The sequence below is a fragment of the Camelus ferus genome, chromosome 12 (assembly GCF_009834535.1).
Source record: "Camelus ferus isolate YT-003-E chromosome 12, BCGSAC_Cfer_1.0, whole genome shotgun sequence".
Lineage (NCBI taxonomy): Eukaryota > Metazoa > Chordata > Mammalia > Artiodactyla > Camelidae > Camelus > Camelus ferus.
In genome coordinates, this window is record NC_045707.1 from 46,365,918 (window position 1) to 46,381,571 (window position 15,654).

General features: G+C 33.8%; 1 protein-coding gene across 10 annotated transcripts in view; it reads left to right on the top strand.

The window, feature by feature from the left end:
* Positions 1 to 15,654, top strand: part of CEP83 (centrosomal protein 83) — a 156,889-nt gene that overhangs the window by 64,928 nt on the left and 76,307 nt on the right. For all 10 annotated transcript variants that reach the window (XR_001365295.2, XR_001365296.2, XR_004324734.1 and 7 more), the window contains exons 2-3: positions 13,382 to 13,655; positions 14,068 to 14,218. Coding sequence is in view for 1 of the 10 variants with exons in the window: in XM_006179875.3 (XP_006179937.2) it covers positions 13,483 to 13,655; positions 14,068 to 14,218 (324 nt within the window). In the remaining 9 variants the exon portion in view is untranslated. The remainder of the gene's footprint in view (positions 1 to 13,381; positions 13,656 to 14,067; positions 14,219 to 15,654) is intronic.

Consider the following 15,654-nt stretch of genomic DNA (forward strand, 5'->3'; position numbering starts at 1 on the left):
TCATTTTTTTGCACACGGATAGGCAGTTGTCTCAGGACCATTTGTTGAAAAAATTATCTTCTCTCTGTTGCATTGACTGTGCATATTTGTTAGAAAATCAATTGGCCATGTATATTTGGGTCTGTTTTTGAATTCTCTCTTTATGGATTTATGTTTTTGTTTTGACATGAATGCCACACTGTTTTGATTTTTGTCATTTTAATAAGTTATAAAGTCAGGTAGTGCAAGTTCTCCAGCTTTGTTCTTTTTCAGAGTTTTGGCTATTCCAAGTCCTTTGTGTTTTTATATAAATTTTAGAACCAGCTTGTTACTTTCTATTTTAAAAAGTCTGGTGGAATTTTGAATAGAATTTGCATTGAATTTGTGAGAAATTAACATCCTGACAATACTGAGTAATCCAATCCATGAATGTAGTATATCTTGCTATTAAAAATGCTTTTTTTATAGCCTCTTTTCCATTACAGATAGCACTATGATGTAAGAATCATGGAGGCAGAGACCTAATTCTGTCTTTTACTCCAACCTGGCCCTTCATGTGCATTCTGTAAATATTTATTGAATGATAAATGAAGAAGATTCCTGAATATAAATATTTGTGCATGTCTCTGATTAGTTTTTTTATTAGCTTCTTAGGATTAATTCCTACATGTGGAATTGCTAGGTCAAAGGTTATATTCATTTTTAAAGCATTTGATTACTGAACACTTTGCTAGAATTTTTTTTGAGGCAGAAATATCTTAATAGATAACTATCATAAGGCGTGCGTAATTGATTAGCAATGTTCCTGATGGCATTTTTCTCCAAGCCTTCTCTGAAATTACATTGTAATCCTATAGGAAAGTAGGATTCATATCACAGAAATTTTGTGGATTGTTTTTGTATCATTAACTAATTTCACTGGAATCAGGAGCTATGGAGATAACCAAAAAGAAAGATGATTGTAGTTTTTCCACAAAGAAAGATGATTGTAGTTTTTCCTTTGAGGAAGTCATAGTCTCTTTGAAAAGATAGTTTAAGTAGTTGTAAATCACTAGAGGGGAAAAAAGACAAGTGTGATAGAATTTAGAATAAATATCCTGAGGCAAGCACAAGGAAGGCAGAAGTATATGGATCAGAAAGAAGAGCAAAAGCTTTTTTTTTTTTTAATTGAAGCATAGTCAGTTTACCATGTGTCAGTTTCTTGTGTACATCATAATGTTTCAATTATACATATACCTACATATATTTGTTTTCATATTCTTTTTCACTATAGGTTACTATAAAATATTGAATATATATCCCTGTGCTATAAAGAAGAAACTTGTTTATCTATTTTATAAATTTTTTACATTCACTTTTAGAGTTAACTATAAACTCTGAAAATAGCTTCATGATTGCTCAGCCTGTAGAGTTTTAAGTTTGACTCTGATCTTGATTTGTGGATTAGTTGGAAGTATTTAATAAGCTATTTTAATTTGCCATAAGTGTATGAATATTGTAAAGGCCAGAACATGTATATGGGAGACACTTAAGCAACTTAATGTGCTCAGCAAAGGGGCCCTGAGGGATAGCAAAATGAAATGTTTACATTTGTGTAGGGAATTGGCTAATGCAGGGATTTGAGTTTGGTTAAGAAGTGTAGATTTGATCCAGTAAACAGGATGATAATAGGAAAGGTTATAATAGGAGTTATAATGATGGAAACAATGTATGAGAAAGATTGTCCTGGTGGATATGGTAAGCTATGGTAAGAATGAGGAAAGACCAAAATTAGGGGCAGTGTTTAGGCGACTTCTGTTATAAACCACATGTGTAATGTTTGAGATTTTGCCCTAGAAGATGATGGAAAAGAACAGTTAAAATCAACAGACAGATGAAGAATCAGCAACATTAATAATTTATTTCTAATAGGAGATGAGGGGTAAGTTGTGTGCTAAGAAATAAGAGATAGGCAGTAGTTATTGATTTTTCTTTCAAGAAGGCAGGTAGAAAATATGAAGTTGATGAATTTCCTTCTTATTATATTGAGCTTCTGTTACAGATGGGGCATGTATTAGAGTAAGAGTTTTGAACTGAGAAAGATTAGGGACGTGGGTATAAATTTGAGTGTCATTCAAATAGATGTAGTAAGCAAAGCTGTGAGAAAGGCAAGTTGACTTTCCTTACAGATCTTATAGGAGCAACAGGCTAGAGATTTCTCATGGTGAGTGGGAGAAAGAACAAAAAGGGTCAGAGATATAGAAGGTGATCATGGTGTAGATGCTGAGAGAGAAGAATATTTCAGAGGTTCTTAAAGGGGATTGTGTGCAAACTACATTGTTAACATCTCTTTATACTTATTAGTATTTAGCATAGTTTATTTTAGTAAATATAGTGAACTCTTCATGAAAGGTAATTTATTCTCAGTTACTGGATTAATTCAGATTTAAATTTCATGGTATTATCCATTGTGTTTAATTGGTAAAAAAGGAATAATGATACATATTTTCATAGTTTATAAGCCATGCATCAGTATTCTCACATAAAGATTCTGTTAGCATTATAAATTTTGTCCCAGATTACAAAACTAGTTTCTTTTTGCATCATTAAAAAAACTTATACTAACAATTTTATCTCAAGTGAAGGAAATAGTATATTACTTTATGATTACATTTTTGTAAGATGCTTTTGCCTACCTAGTATTATAACTTCTTTTAAAGTTTTATTTTGCCTTTAATTTTTTTCTTTTAATTCAATTAAACTAAAATAATCAATCAGTTCACCCATTATTCCTCTCACTGCCCATACCCACCTGAAACACCAATCTGTTGTCTGTATCTATGAGCTTGTTTTTTGTGTGTGTTTTTGTGTAGATTTCACACATAAGAAGATCATATGGTATTTTTTCTCTGTCTGACTTACTTCACTTAGCATAATGCCCTTTGAGTCTATCCATGTTGTTGAAAATAACAAAATTTCCTTCTTTTTTATGGCTGAGTCATACTCCATTGTATATATACATCACATTTTCTTTCTCCATTCATCCACTGATGGACACTTAGGTTGTTTCCATGTATTAGCTATTGTAAATAATGCTACAGTAAACATGGGGGTGCATGTATCTTTTTGAGTTAGTGTTTTTTTTTTTTTTTTTTTTCTCCCTTGGATAAATACCCAGAAGTGGAATTGCTGGGTGGCATGGTAGTTCTATTTTTAATTTTTTGAGGAACCTCCATGTGCTTAATTTTTCAGGAGGATTACTGTACCTCTCATACCACCTCAGACTATGGTCTTGGTCTTCCCTATTTTCTAAATCAGTTTTATTATCTGTGCTGCAAAAATGTTTTCCAAGATAACACATAATTTAAAAAGTCTTACCACAAGGTGTCATTGTAACCTATAAAAAGAAATTCCATGCAAACAAGTGCAACACCAATTTTTACATTTCCTTATGTTTTTTAAGTCTGCTTTTTTCTGCTTCCTATTTTGCAGTTGTCATTTAAGATATGTTTTGTATTTCTTGTATTAAAGGGAAAAATAAAGTAGCTCGTGTTCTTGAGTTCTGATAGTTTTGCAAAAACATATGCTTTCCACCCACAGATTTCTTAAGAGTGTGTTGCTATAGAGATGATTGTTTGAGGGAAAGAATGAGGAGGAGTAACAGCAGGTGGACGTTCAAGGAACCAAATACTTATTTTATGTCTTTGTTCCTGACAAAGCCAGCTTTAGCGTTTGCCCCTGTGCAGATGAAGTCCCTATGGAAGAAAGGTAGATATTTAGAGATACTGTGATGATACTTGGATTTATTCGGATGCTTTTTGCAAAGGTCCCTGTGCTTGACTGTTGGTTCATATGAAAGGTTAATGCTTGAAGTAATTGTAATCTTTGAAACAACCTTTCTTCTGCTTTGACTGGATTCCATTTCACTTTTTTAAAAATTGTCCTAATTAGCCTTCTAATTAGTGTCCTTGACAGCGTTTGTTTTTTGTTTGTTTGTTTTGAGAGGGTTGTTAATATCTAACTACTAAATCCTGTCACTTCTACCTCCAAATTCGTCTTTAAGACTATTCCCTGTTGACTACCTGCTGCCACTCTTTTAATTCAGGCCTTCATCATTGCTTCGTCATTGCTTTTCTGGACTTTTGATCTCCTTCCTTCTTTCTCTCTTACCCCTGCCCCCACCTCAAATCTATTCTGCACACCTTGGATTATGTAGTTATTTTTCTGAAGTACAAATCTGAAACTACCCTGTACTGTGACTCATCTACCACAAGCTTAAAACTGTTTATTGGCTCTCCTAGGCCCCAGGATAAACTCCAGTCTTCTGGACATTGCCTTCAAGGCTCTCCCCTACCTCTCCGGGCTGGTAACGCTCCCCGCCAGCTTCTCACCCTCTACGCCCAAAGTTCTTCTCTCCATCTTCATGCCTTTGTACTTGATGTTTCTTCCCAGCATCACTTTCTTTGTCTTATTAGCTCAGGATTAACTTTTTTGTGTGTGAAGTCTTCCCTGATAGCATCTCTAGCAGAATTAGGCCTCTCTCCCAAGTGCATCCATATCACCTATAAACATATTACAGTGCTTTGTAATTTTAAAACTTTCTGAACTTACTTATTTTAAATAGGTAATACATCCACACAGTAAAAAAAATTTTACATACAATAAGAATTCAGTAAATTTTCTCTTATTTTTGTTTAGTCAGCCATTGTTGGTCAACATGTGTGTTTCACTGACCACCATGAACTCCTTGAGGACATGGATTTTCTTTTATTTATTTCTGTATCCCAGTACCCAACAAAGTGTCTGGCACATAATAGGCACTTAGAAAATGTCCAAAGTACTCTTAATATGGGCAGGTTCTTCCTTGCTGAGAATTCTGCTTGATTTGATGGTCTGCAGATTTATGTATCTCCCTCAGAGCCCTCTTAGTAAGTGGGCTACTCAGTAAATATGATGTAAAGCCACTCTGTAAATACTAATTCTTAAACTGCTTTTTTTTTTTCCTTTTAAATAAGTGGTTTTAAAATTAACCTGTATTGTATGAGGATGACTTTCATTTATCTCCCTTTTCTGGCTCTGAAAAATTTTATTCTTTCTTACTGGCAGATTCTCAGATGTGAAAAAGGGAGTGCTTACATTAACGCCAATAAAAATATCAGTTGAACTCTTAACAATTTTTAAAATTTATTTAACTTTTCAGACAAAGGCATAAATCTCATGGAAGTAAAATTAAATCAGGGTTTATTTAAAAAGCAAATAATTTTCAGGATATATTGTTGAATCAGTAGACAGCCTTCATTTTGTGTTAGGAGCCATATGGTAGCCTTTTCTATTTCAGGAGAAATATGGGACTGTGAGCAAAGAATACTTTGCAACTTGCACAAAGATATTAAGTGCTCATAAATCTTTTGGAAAGTTCCCATGTTACATGTAATAGAGCCTACATTAAGAAACATTCAAATGAATTTGAACTGTAGTTTGGGCAAGAGTAATCTTTGTTTTTCAGATCACAACTGTTCAGAGATTTTTATAATTTCTTTCTAAGCATTTGAGGTTGACTGGTTACTGTGTCATACTTTCCAGAATTCTTTTGTGAGAATTAAGCTGTATGGAGACAAGACAGTGCAATTAAAAGAATAGAGTAACATTTTAATTCAGAGTGCTTGCTGGTTGATTGCTAACCACTCAAATACATATCTTCTTCCCTTCCTCTTGCTTACGCTCCCATTTCTTTCTAAGTCACAATTATGGGGACAGGGCCTGGCATCTTACCAGGCCTTTGAAGGGTCTGCTCCCAGCTGCACTTCAGGTTTTGGCAGGGTGTCAAGTTGTGACATTTTCTGTACACAAGACACCCTGGGATGGCTGTCCAAAGGCTGTTTGGGTGACTAGTATAGAAAATTCTCTCTATTTTAAGGAAACTCATTTCTAATGTTTTGTCTATAAGTGTAGTAATGCCTGATGTTGGTTCTCTCTGGACTTATTATTGTTTCTAAAAAACAACATTCACTCTGGGGGCATTTAGTATTTAAAGCATTGTTTTGAAATGTTCAAAGACATAGCATGTACGTTTTAATGGAATGTGTTTTGGAAGCTTTCCACAAGCATCAGCAGCTGTACTTTTAGAACATTTTGAATTGCCATCCTTTTGGGCAGACGTTGTACCACTGCTTAAGAAATACAGAGCCTGTGCAAAAGAAAACGTCAGATGGATGTCTGTAGAGCTGGCACTGGTCTAAGGAAGTGGTAGGTAGGACATGTGGCTGTGGTTATGTGATAGTAATAGTTGAAAAGGTAGGAAGATGTATTTGGAGAAGGGTTGTGCTAAGGCTTTTAAAAATTGCCTTTCACAGAGACTAGTCCATCTAATAAATTCTCACCAATTAACGGGCTGACCAAAATAATCTGTTATTACTTTTATTTTTTAAAGTATGGTTTGCATTGTATACTTTTAAACATTTGCAGTGAGTTTCTTTATTTGGTAAACTGTGCATAATAGAAATTATTTCTTTTATTGTATAATTCAAGTGCCTGATACATACTTACATGGTCTGTGAGTAATTGATACATGTCTATTGACTGGCTGAAATCAGAAAAGCCTGACTGTGCTAAGAATTTAAAACTGATCGAAATTTTGAGACTGATTAAAATTAATTATGAAAAAATAGACTGAAGAGAAAGCTAGTGTATTAGGTACCTGTAGCAACTCCAATAAATTACCACATACCACGTGGCTTAAAACAGCAACAGTTTGTTCTCACAGTCTGGAGACCGGAAGTCTAAAATCAAGGGCCGCACTCCAAAGGCTCTAGGGGAGAATCTTTTCCGTATTTCTTCCAGCTTCTTGTGGTTTAAGGCATTCTTTGGTTTGTGGCTGCATTTCTCTAATGTCTGCCTTCTTGGTCACATTGCCTCCTCCCCTCCAATCTTTCTCTTATAGGAATACATGTCATTGTATGTAATTTGTATAATCCAGGATAAGCTCCTCCTCTTAAGATCCTTAACTTAATCATATCTTTTGCCATATTATGTCATTATTTTAGGTTACAGAGATGAGGAAGTGACATACCTTTTTGGGGGCCAGCATTCAGCCCAATATAGAAGCCTCAGTTACTGAATATGGATGAGAAAAGTGAATTGAGGCTAAAGTAGTATTAGAATGATGAACATATTCATTTAATATTTTTGAACTAGTATGTGCCTGTGTTTATTTTAGGTTTGGGGGTTATAAATGTAAGACATATTTTCTTCCCCTAGATGAAGTTAGATTGCTTGTGTCACATATACTAAAATATAAGGTAGAAGATGGAATAATTACCTGCATATATTTGGAGAGTGAGGAATACTTGATGGAGAAAGTAATATACTCCTGAACGAGGTTTTTGAGGGCTGGGAATTCACTAGATCAGAGTGCAGAGGGGATGAAAAAGACCTTCAGGGCCAGGAAACTAGTATTTTGCTAAGACGTGGAGGTAGAAAACAGCAGTGTGTGCTTAGGAAGCTACCAGTGAGTCAGTGCATTGAGATAAATTTTAAATTTGTTTCTAATAAGTTACAAAGTAAACATTTTTTGTTGTGATCTTTCTTTTTTGATGGTTTGACTTTTTGTTTTCACATATTAAAAAAATTTTATTAATTATTGAATTACAGTCAACTACAATGTGTCAGTTTCTGGTGTACAGCACAGTGTTCCAGTCATGCATATACATACATATATTCATTTTCATATTTTTTATTAGGTTATTAGAAGATACTGAACATAGTTTCCTGTGCTATACAGAAGAAACTTTTTTTAATCTATTTTTATATATAGTGGCTAACATTTGTAAATCTCAAATTCCCAAATTTATCCCTTACCACCCCCTTTCCCTGGTAACCATAAGATTATTTAGTATGTCTGCAAGTCTGTTTTGTAGATGAGTTCATAAGTTATTAGTGTCTTTTTTTTTTTTTTCAGATTCCACATATGAGTGATATCATATGGTACTTTTCTTTCTCTTTCTGGCTTACTTCACTTAGAATGACATCTCCAGGTCCATCCATACTGCTGCAAATGGCATTATTTCATTCCTTTTTATGACTGAGTAGTATTCCATTGTATAAATATATCACAACTTCTTTATCCAGTCATCTGTTGATGGACATTTAGGTTGTTTCCATGTCTTGGCTATTGTATATAGTGCTGCTATGAACATTGGGGTGCATGTATCTTTTCGAATTAGAGTTCCCTCCTGATACATACCCAGAAGTGGGATTGTTGGATCATGTGATAGGTCTACTTTTAGTTTTTTGAGGAATCTCCATTCTGGTTTCCATAATGTCTGCACCAAACTACATTCCCACCAGCAGTGTAGGAGGGTTCTCTTTTCTCCACATCTTGTTCAGCATTTATCATTTGTAGACTTTTGAATGATGGCCATTTTGACTGGTGTGAGCCGATACCTCACTGTAGTTTTAATTTGCATTTCTCTGATAATTAGCCATATTGAGCATTTTTTCATATGCCTGTTGGCCATTTGTATGTCTTCACTGGAGATTTGCATGTTTAGATCTTCTGCCCACGTTTGGATTGGGTTCTTTGGTTTTTTGATACTAAGTTGTATGAGCTATTTATTCTGGAAATTAAGCCTTTGGCAATCGCATCATTTGCAAATATTTTCTCCCATTCTGTAGGTTGTCATTTTGTTTTGCTTATGGTTTCCTTTGCTATGCAAAAGCTTATGAGTTTAATTAGGTTCCATTTATTTATTTTTGCTTTTATTTCTATTGCCAGGGTAGACTGCCATAGGAGAACATTGCTGAGATCTATGTCAGAGAATGTTTTCTTCTAAGAGGTTTATAGTGTCTTATCTTGTGTTTGTCTTTAAGCCATTTTGAGTTTATCTTTGTGTATGGTATGAGGGGGTATTGTAAATTCATTGATTTCCATACAGCTGTCCAGTTACCTTGGCACTATTTGCTGAAGAGACTGTCTTTATTCCATTGTATGTTCTTGCCTCCTTTGTCAAAGATTAATTGACCAAAAGTGTGTGGTTTTATTTCTGGGCTCTCTGTTCTGTTCCATTGATCCGTATCTGTTTTTGTACCAGTACTGTGCTGTTTTGATTACTGTAGCTGTGTAGTATTGTCTGAAGTCTGGGTGGGTTATTCCTCCAGCTTCATTTTTTTTGTTTAGTAATGCTTTGGCAATTTTGGGTCTTTTGTGAGTCCATATAAATTTTAGGATCGTTTGTTCTAGTTCTGTGAAAAATGTCCTGAGTAATTTGATAGGGATTGCATTAAATCTGTAGATTGCGTTGGGTAGTATGGTCATTGTAACAATATTAATTCTTTCAATCAAAGAACATGGGATATTTTTCCATTTCTTTAAGTCATCTTTAATTTCTTTAGTTCAGTGTTTTATAATTCTCTGCATGTAATTATTTCACTTCTTTGGTCAGGTTTGTTCCTAAGTATTCTTTTTTTTTTTTTTTTTGATTCAATTTTAAAAAAGATTGTTTCTTTCCTTTTCTGATATTTCATTGTTAGTGTGAAGAAATGCAACTGATTTCTGTATGTTAATCTTGTATCCTGTTACCTTGATGAATTCTTTTATTGGCTCTAGTAGTTTTTGTGTGGAGCTTTTAGGGTTTTCTATACACAGTATCATGTCTTCCACATATAATGACAATTTTGCCTCTTCTCTTCCAGTATGGATCCCTTTTATTTCTTTTTCTTGCCTAATTGCTATGGCTAGGACTTCCAGTACTGTGTTGAATATAATTGGTGAGAGTGGGCATCCTTGTTCAGATTTTAACAAGAAGGCTTTCATCTTTTCACTGTTGAATATTATACTGGCTGTAGGTTTGTCATAAATAGCTTTTATGATGTTGAGGTATATTCCCTCTATACCCACTTTGGTTAAGAGTTTTTATCATAAATGGGTGTTGAAATTTATCAAATGCTTTTTCTGCATCTGTTGAGATAATCATGTGATTTTTGTCCTTTCTCTTGTTGATGTGGTGTATCATGTTAGTTGATTTGTGTATGTAGAAACATCCTTGTGTCCCTGGGATGAACCCAATTTAACCATAGTATGTAATCTTATGTGTTGTTGGATTCTGTTTGCTAATATTTTGTTGAGGATTTTTACATCTATGTTCATTAATGATATTGGCCTATAGTTTTCTTTTTTGGTAGTGTCTTTGTCTGGCTTTGGTATCAGGGTGATGGTGGCTTCATAGAATGAACTTGGGAGAATTCCCTCCTCTTCAGTCTTTTGGAAGAGTTTGAAAAGTATTGGTATGAGCTCTTCATTGTATGTTTGATAGGATTCCCCAGTGAAGCCATTTGGTCCTAGACTTTTGTTTGCAGGGAGGTTTTTATTGCTGATTCTATTTCACTTCTAGTGATTGATCTGTTCAAATAATGTATTTTTTCTTGATTCCATTTTGGTGGACTGTATATTTCTAGAAACTTGTCCATTTCTTCTAAGTTGTCCAATTTATTGCCATGTAATTGTTTGAAATACTGGATTGTTTTGACTTTGTCTCCTATATAAGAGCCTTTGAGTGAAAGTGAGAAGTCAGATTAAAAAATTTGATAATTAATCTGGCAGTGCTTTGAGTAGACCAGAGAGAGAAAACATTAGAAGCAAGGATAACAGAAAGCTTTGATAGTCTAGTTATGAAGTGACATGAGCCTGACGTTTTGTGGTTAAGTAGGAATGGAGAGAATTGAATGCATTTTAAAGAAAGAGTTATTTGGTGTTTATACATGGGGAGTTGAGAGAGAAAGCAGAGAAGGCTTTGGGGTTGTAAATGTGGTTGAATGGTAGCATAATATTGGTATCAATACTGGAAGCTAGATAGTAAGGAGGTTGAAGGTAGACTGAAAGCAAGGTGAGCAATTTGGTTTAAGATAATTTGAACATAGGGTGATAGTAGAATTGTTCATTATCTGAAAAAAAATCTAATTATTAAAAAGAAAATTTAACAATAAAATGTTGGAAGTGTAAGTTTTCCTGTTAGAGAGTCCCCCCATTATTATTTCCCCGGACGTTAACCACTATTCTCAACTTGGTGTACCACTGTCTGACTCTTCATGTGTATATAAACATATGGGTGTGTATATCTGTCACTCATACTCTCCATAATGCTGTGGGGGCAATGGGGACAGATTTAACTTACCCTTTTTAATGCATATCAGTGTACCTTTATTTGTGGAAATTTAGGTTATTTCTGATTTTTAAATTTTTTTTATTAAAAAGGTCACAAAGAAAATTGTTTTTTAAAAAATGTACATGTACTGATTTCTTTTTTTGAAGTTTAGTTACTTTTTTTTTTTTTTTTGGTGGGGAGGTAATTAGGTTTATTTATTTATTTTTAAATAGAGGTACTGGGGAATGAACAAACCTCTTGCATGCTAGGCACACACTCTGACTGAGATATACCCTCCCCACCACCAAAAATTCTATGTAGTAATACATTTGGGTATTCATTCAGCTATCTTCATAGAATGAATTCCTAGGATTGGGCCAGGGGATGAGCAGGTTTATCATCTTGAAACAGGTAACTTTCCAGAAAGTTTAGTATTGATGTGTGTGTGTGTGTGTGTGCCTGCACACATGTGAGTGCAGATTAACAACATGGTTTTTTTGTGTGGATAGGGGTAAGGTATATCATTCGTTTGGGTGTGGTACCTACTGGTGATGTGTGGTAGTATATTCTAGCTTTATAAGTCATTAAAATTAACATATAGAAGGTAATGAAATTGCAAACATCATCTTGGAACAGGAGAAACCCTCTTGGTTTGGGAAAGTAAGATTGCACAGGAACTAGAATTGGAGGTGTAGTGACGATGGTGGTTATTGAGAAAGGAATATTCGGAAACTTGTGAATTCCTGGAGAGTACTTCAAGTAGATATTTCAGTGCTCAAAGGAAAGGAGATAAATCATTTTAACTTTATTTTCTAGAAATATTTAAGTCTTTGTGTATTTTATTTCCTTGAGGACTTAACTTCCATTTTAAGGTTAGGGTCAGTGAAAATATTTGCTGTCAACCTAACTGGAATATGGAAGAAAAGTATTCATTTTAGGTTGGAAATCTTTCACTGGTAGTAGGCCTACATGGTAGCTCTTTATTTTTCCAATGCAGTTTCTTTCAGCTAATTAAAGTGAAAACCTTTATAATGCTTTTTGGTGATATTATTACCAAGTGTGAAATAGGTTTATTGTGTGTTTCTATTTCTTAAAGATTAATTTGGATCAAAGAGCAGAATCAAAATTACATGCCAATTTTATGATCCAATTTATTAACTCCATACTAAATATATGCTCTAGACAGAATAATGTTGTGGCTGCAGCATTTGCAAAGGTTGAATCTCTATACACATTTAAACTAAGAATAAGGAGTAAAGTGTCCTTAAAGGACTTTCCCCGCCTCTTTTAAAATAGGCAAAGCAGGAAACCAAAGCAAATCCAATTTTAGTTTAATGAAAGTCTTTTTATGTAATATGTAGACATCACATTAATTTATCAGAAATGGTGTATTCAGTCAAGACTCAGTAATTTAATGGTTGGTTTGTGTAGGCTAAAGATCATCTCTTGTAGTAAAAAAAAAAAAAAAAGTAATTAATAATCACCCATGACTAAGGGAGACACCATTGGGAAAAAATGTATATAATAGTCCTGAGAAAGATTAATGAAGTTAAAAAGGTCAGAAATATTTTGATTAAAATTTTTGTTTGTAATTATTTACAGTAAGTACACTTGTCTTTTTTTTTTTTTTTTTTTTAACTTCTGGATATGCAAACATTTAGTTACTTCCATAATTTTGGATCAGTGCTTTTGGAGATAGCTGAGGTGATTTAGTTTCCTGTTCTTAGCACAGTGCATAGATGATCAATATTTATGTGTTGACTGATTTCTCCTCTGAATCTGCAGCCTAAGTGCAGTTCACCTTGTGTCAAATAAAAGACCCTCTGTAGCATTGATCACAGACATAATTGCTTGCTGAAGGTCATGTTTGTGAAGACTGTGATTCTCCCCAACCACTTGTCAAGTTCCAAATAGCTTTTCCCCTGATTTCAGAGTGTGGATTTTGTATCAGAATCCACGTGTGAAGTTTACCTTGGTATCTTCAGGAAACAAACATTCATGGTTTATGAATCCAGGAGTACCTAAACTGGAAGAGTCGGTACTTGTCAGTACTTCTAGTTAGGTTAATGCTTGAAGATGTGACCTTGATGGTCACAGAAACTTTGCATGGAAGTAAGGAAAATTTAAAGTATGATTCAACTTTATTCTTGAATTTTGTTTTTGCCCAATTGAAAATCTGAAAATTGAGTTTTGTTATGAAATGACAAGGAGAATAATAAATGATAAAAATATATATAACCTGAAGGAGTTCAGTGATCACTAATTAAGTGTATTTCTTTCTGCAGGTATAATTTGGCCGCCTGAGATTCTGTCTTAGCAAGAAGGAAGTGGAAAATACTCTTTGAAAGAAAACTAAGACAATAAGGAAGCCAGAACTTACTTTTACATGGTTGTCAGCTCATTTACCAATATGGACACTTTTCCCACCATTTTTCCTCCCAGTGGAGACAGTGGGCTGACAGGTTCTCAATCTGAGTTCCAAAAAATGTTAATTGATGAACGTTTACGATGTGAGCATCATAAAACTAATTATCAGACTCTGAAAACTGAACACACAAGGTAAATTAAATTTAGAGCGGAGAGGTTTGATTAAAAATTTTTATTTTGTCTGAATATTTACTCTGAAACATATGGAATAATTTTGTTATTTTGCAGTATACAGTATACATTTAAACCTTTTTTAATATAGTAATTTTTTTGTTTTAAATCAAGGTTGTAAATTTATTTAAGTCTTATCTTGAAAGTAGCAAGACATGAAATTCAGTGTGTTTTCCCCCCCAATGTAAAACTGCATTCAGAGATTACAGTGTTAATAATTAAATAGAACTCTGTAAAGCAAAGATATTTGCAAGTTTAATGAAATATATGATATTGGTCTTGCTCTGTAGTGTTGGTTGACTTTACATAAAGTAATACAATTAGAAAGCAAAGGATACATTTAAAATTGAATTCTTCTTTTTCTAAAAATCAGGTTGCAAGATGAATACATAAAGTTACAGAATGAGCTCAAGCGCCTGTTAAATGAAAAGCAAACTCACCAGGAAAAATTTCAGCAGCTGCTTGAAGAGCTAAGAGGTGAATTAGTAGAGAAAACTAAAGTCTTGGAAGAAATGAAGCTGCAGGTAAGATACATTTGAGTTAGTATAAAAGTAATCAGATGTTTAGCAGAAGTAAGTAGTTTTGGTAAATTCTCTCTATATTTATTATACAACAAAATACTCATTAAGAATGAGTGGTGTAATTATGTGGTGTAATTTAATCTTCTTTCATATACTCTAGAATGTTAGCTATCATGTAGGGTTAGCTACAAAACTTATTTTATGTAAATTTATATTATACTTTCTGTTCTGATTTAAATATAATCTTGCTCTTCAGAATAATTGGAGAAAAGGCCAGTTTGAATTGATAAAACTTAAAATTTAAAAAAAAATCCTTTCTAAAAATAAAGATTTACTTATTTTCCTTTAAGTATTATAATGGAAACTGAGCTAAAAATGACTAATAAGGAACTTCTTAAAAGACACTGTAAAAACAATGTGTGCACATAATTTGTGTGCAGAATGTAAGGTAAATAAAGTTTCTAAAGCAACAAATAGTTGGTACTAAGGTACTGACTGCATTTTCTTTAGATATTTTTCACACTATTCATTTTCCATTTGCCTAGAAAGTAGCACAAAGCTAAACTTGAGCACCAAACTTACTATACATTTCAAATTAGTAGGTGTTAGTGATAATTTCTTATTATCCCTAGGTAGCACCTGCTGTGTACTTCTACTTATCTAGTGCTTGCTACAGTAAGGTATTAATACTGGAGTCATGGGTTGGTAGAATAAAAAGCCATCTTTCAGGTCATCCAATATGGCATATCACTCAATTCATGGATTCCTTAGACAGCAGTGTTGTAAGTTTTTCACAGTATCTTCTCGAAATCTTCCTCTGTTGGGAACATCACCACTAGGCTTGGGTTGGAACCTCTAGTGTACTTACTGTTTCATTCCTAGGTATACATGTTTAGGACATTTCAGCAAATAAAAACCTCCGAAGTGTGAGTTGAAGAGGGAAATGTAATTTAAACGTCTCGAAGTGATGGATTAATTTGTTTTGCAAAAATTGAGAGGCCTATATGAATGAAATCTGTGAGCACTGAACCCAAGGTCTTAAAAGTATTCTTCAGGCATTGAGGATATAATTACTCTGTTTCATGAGAGTAGCATGTAGACATGCTTATTTGTAACAATAACATGCAAACAGTAAACTTAAGAAGACTGGAGTGGCTGTATTCATATCAGATAAAATAGACTCCAAGACAGAGAGTATCTCTCAAGGTAACAAGAGTATTTTTATAACCCAAAAAAGGATCAGTTCACCAGGGATAAAATGACCTTCAACAAATAATTATATTTCTGTGTCTTAATTTTCTTATGTGGTAGAAGGCATAAGAGTTGTTACCTAACAGGGTTTTTGTGAGGACTAATGAGATAATGATAACTTGTATATTTTTAGTAATGTTTGGCACTTAGTAGATACTCATTAATAATGGCAGTTTTTATTCTATTTG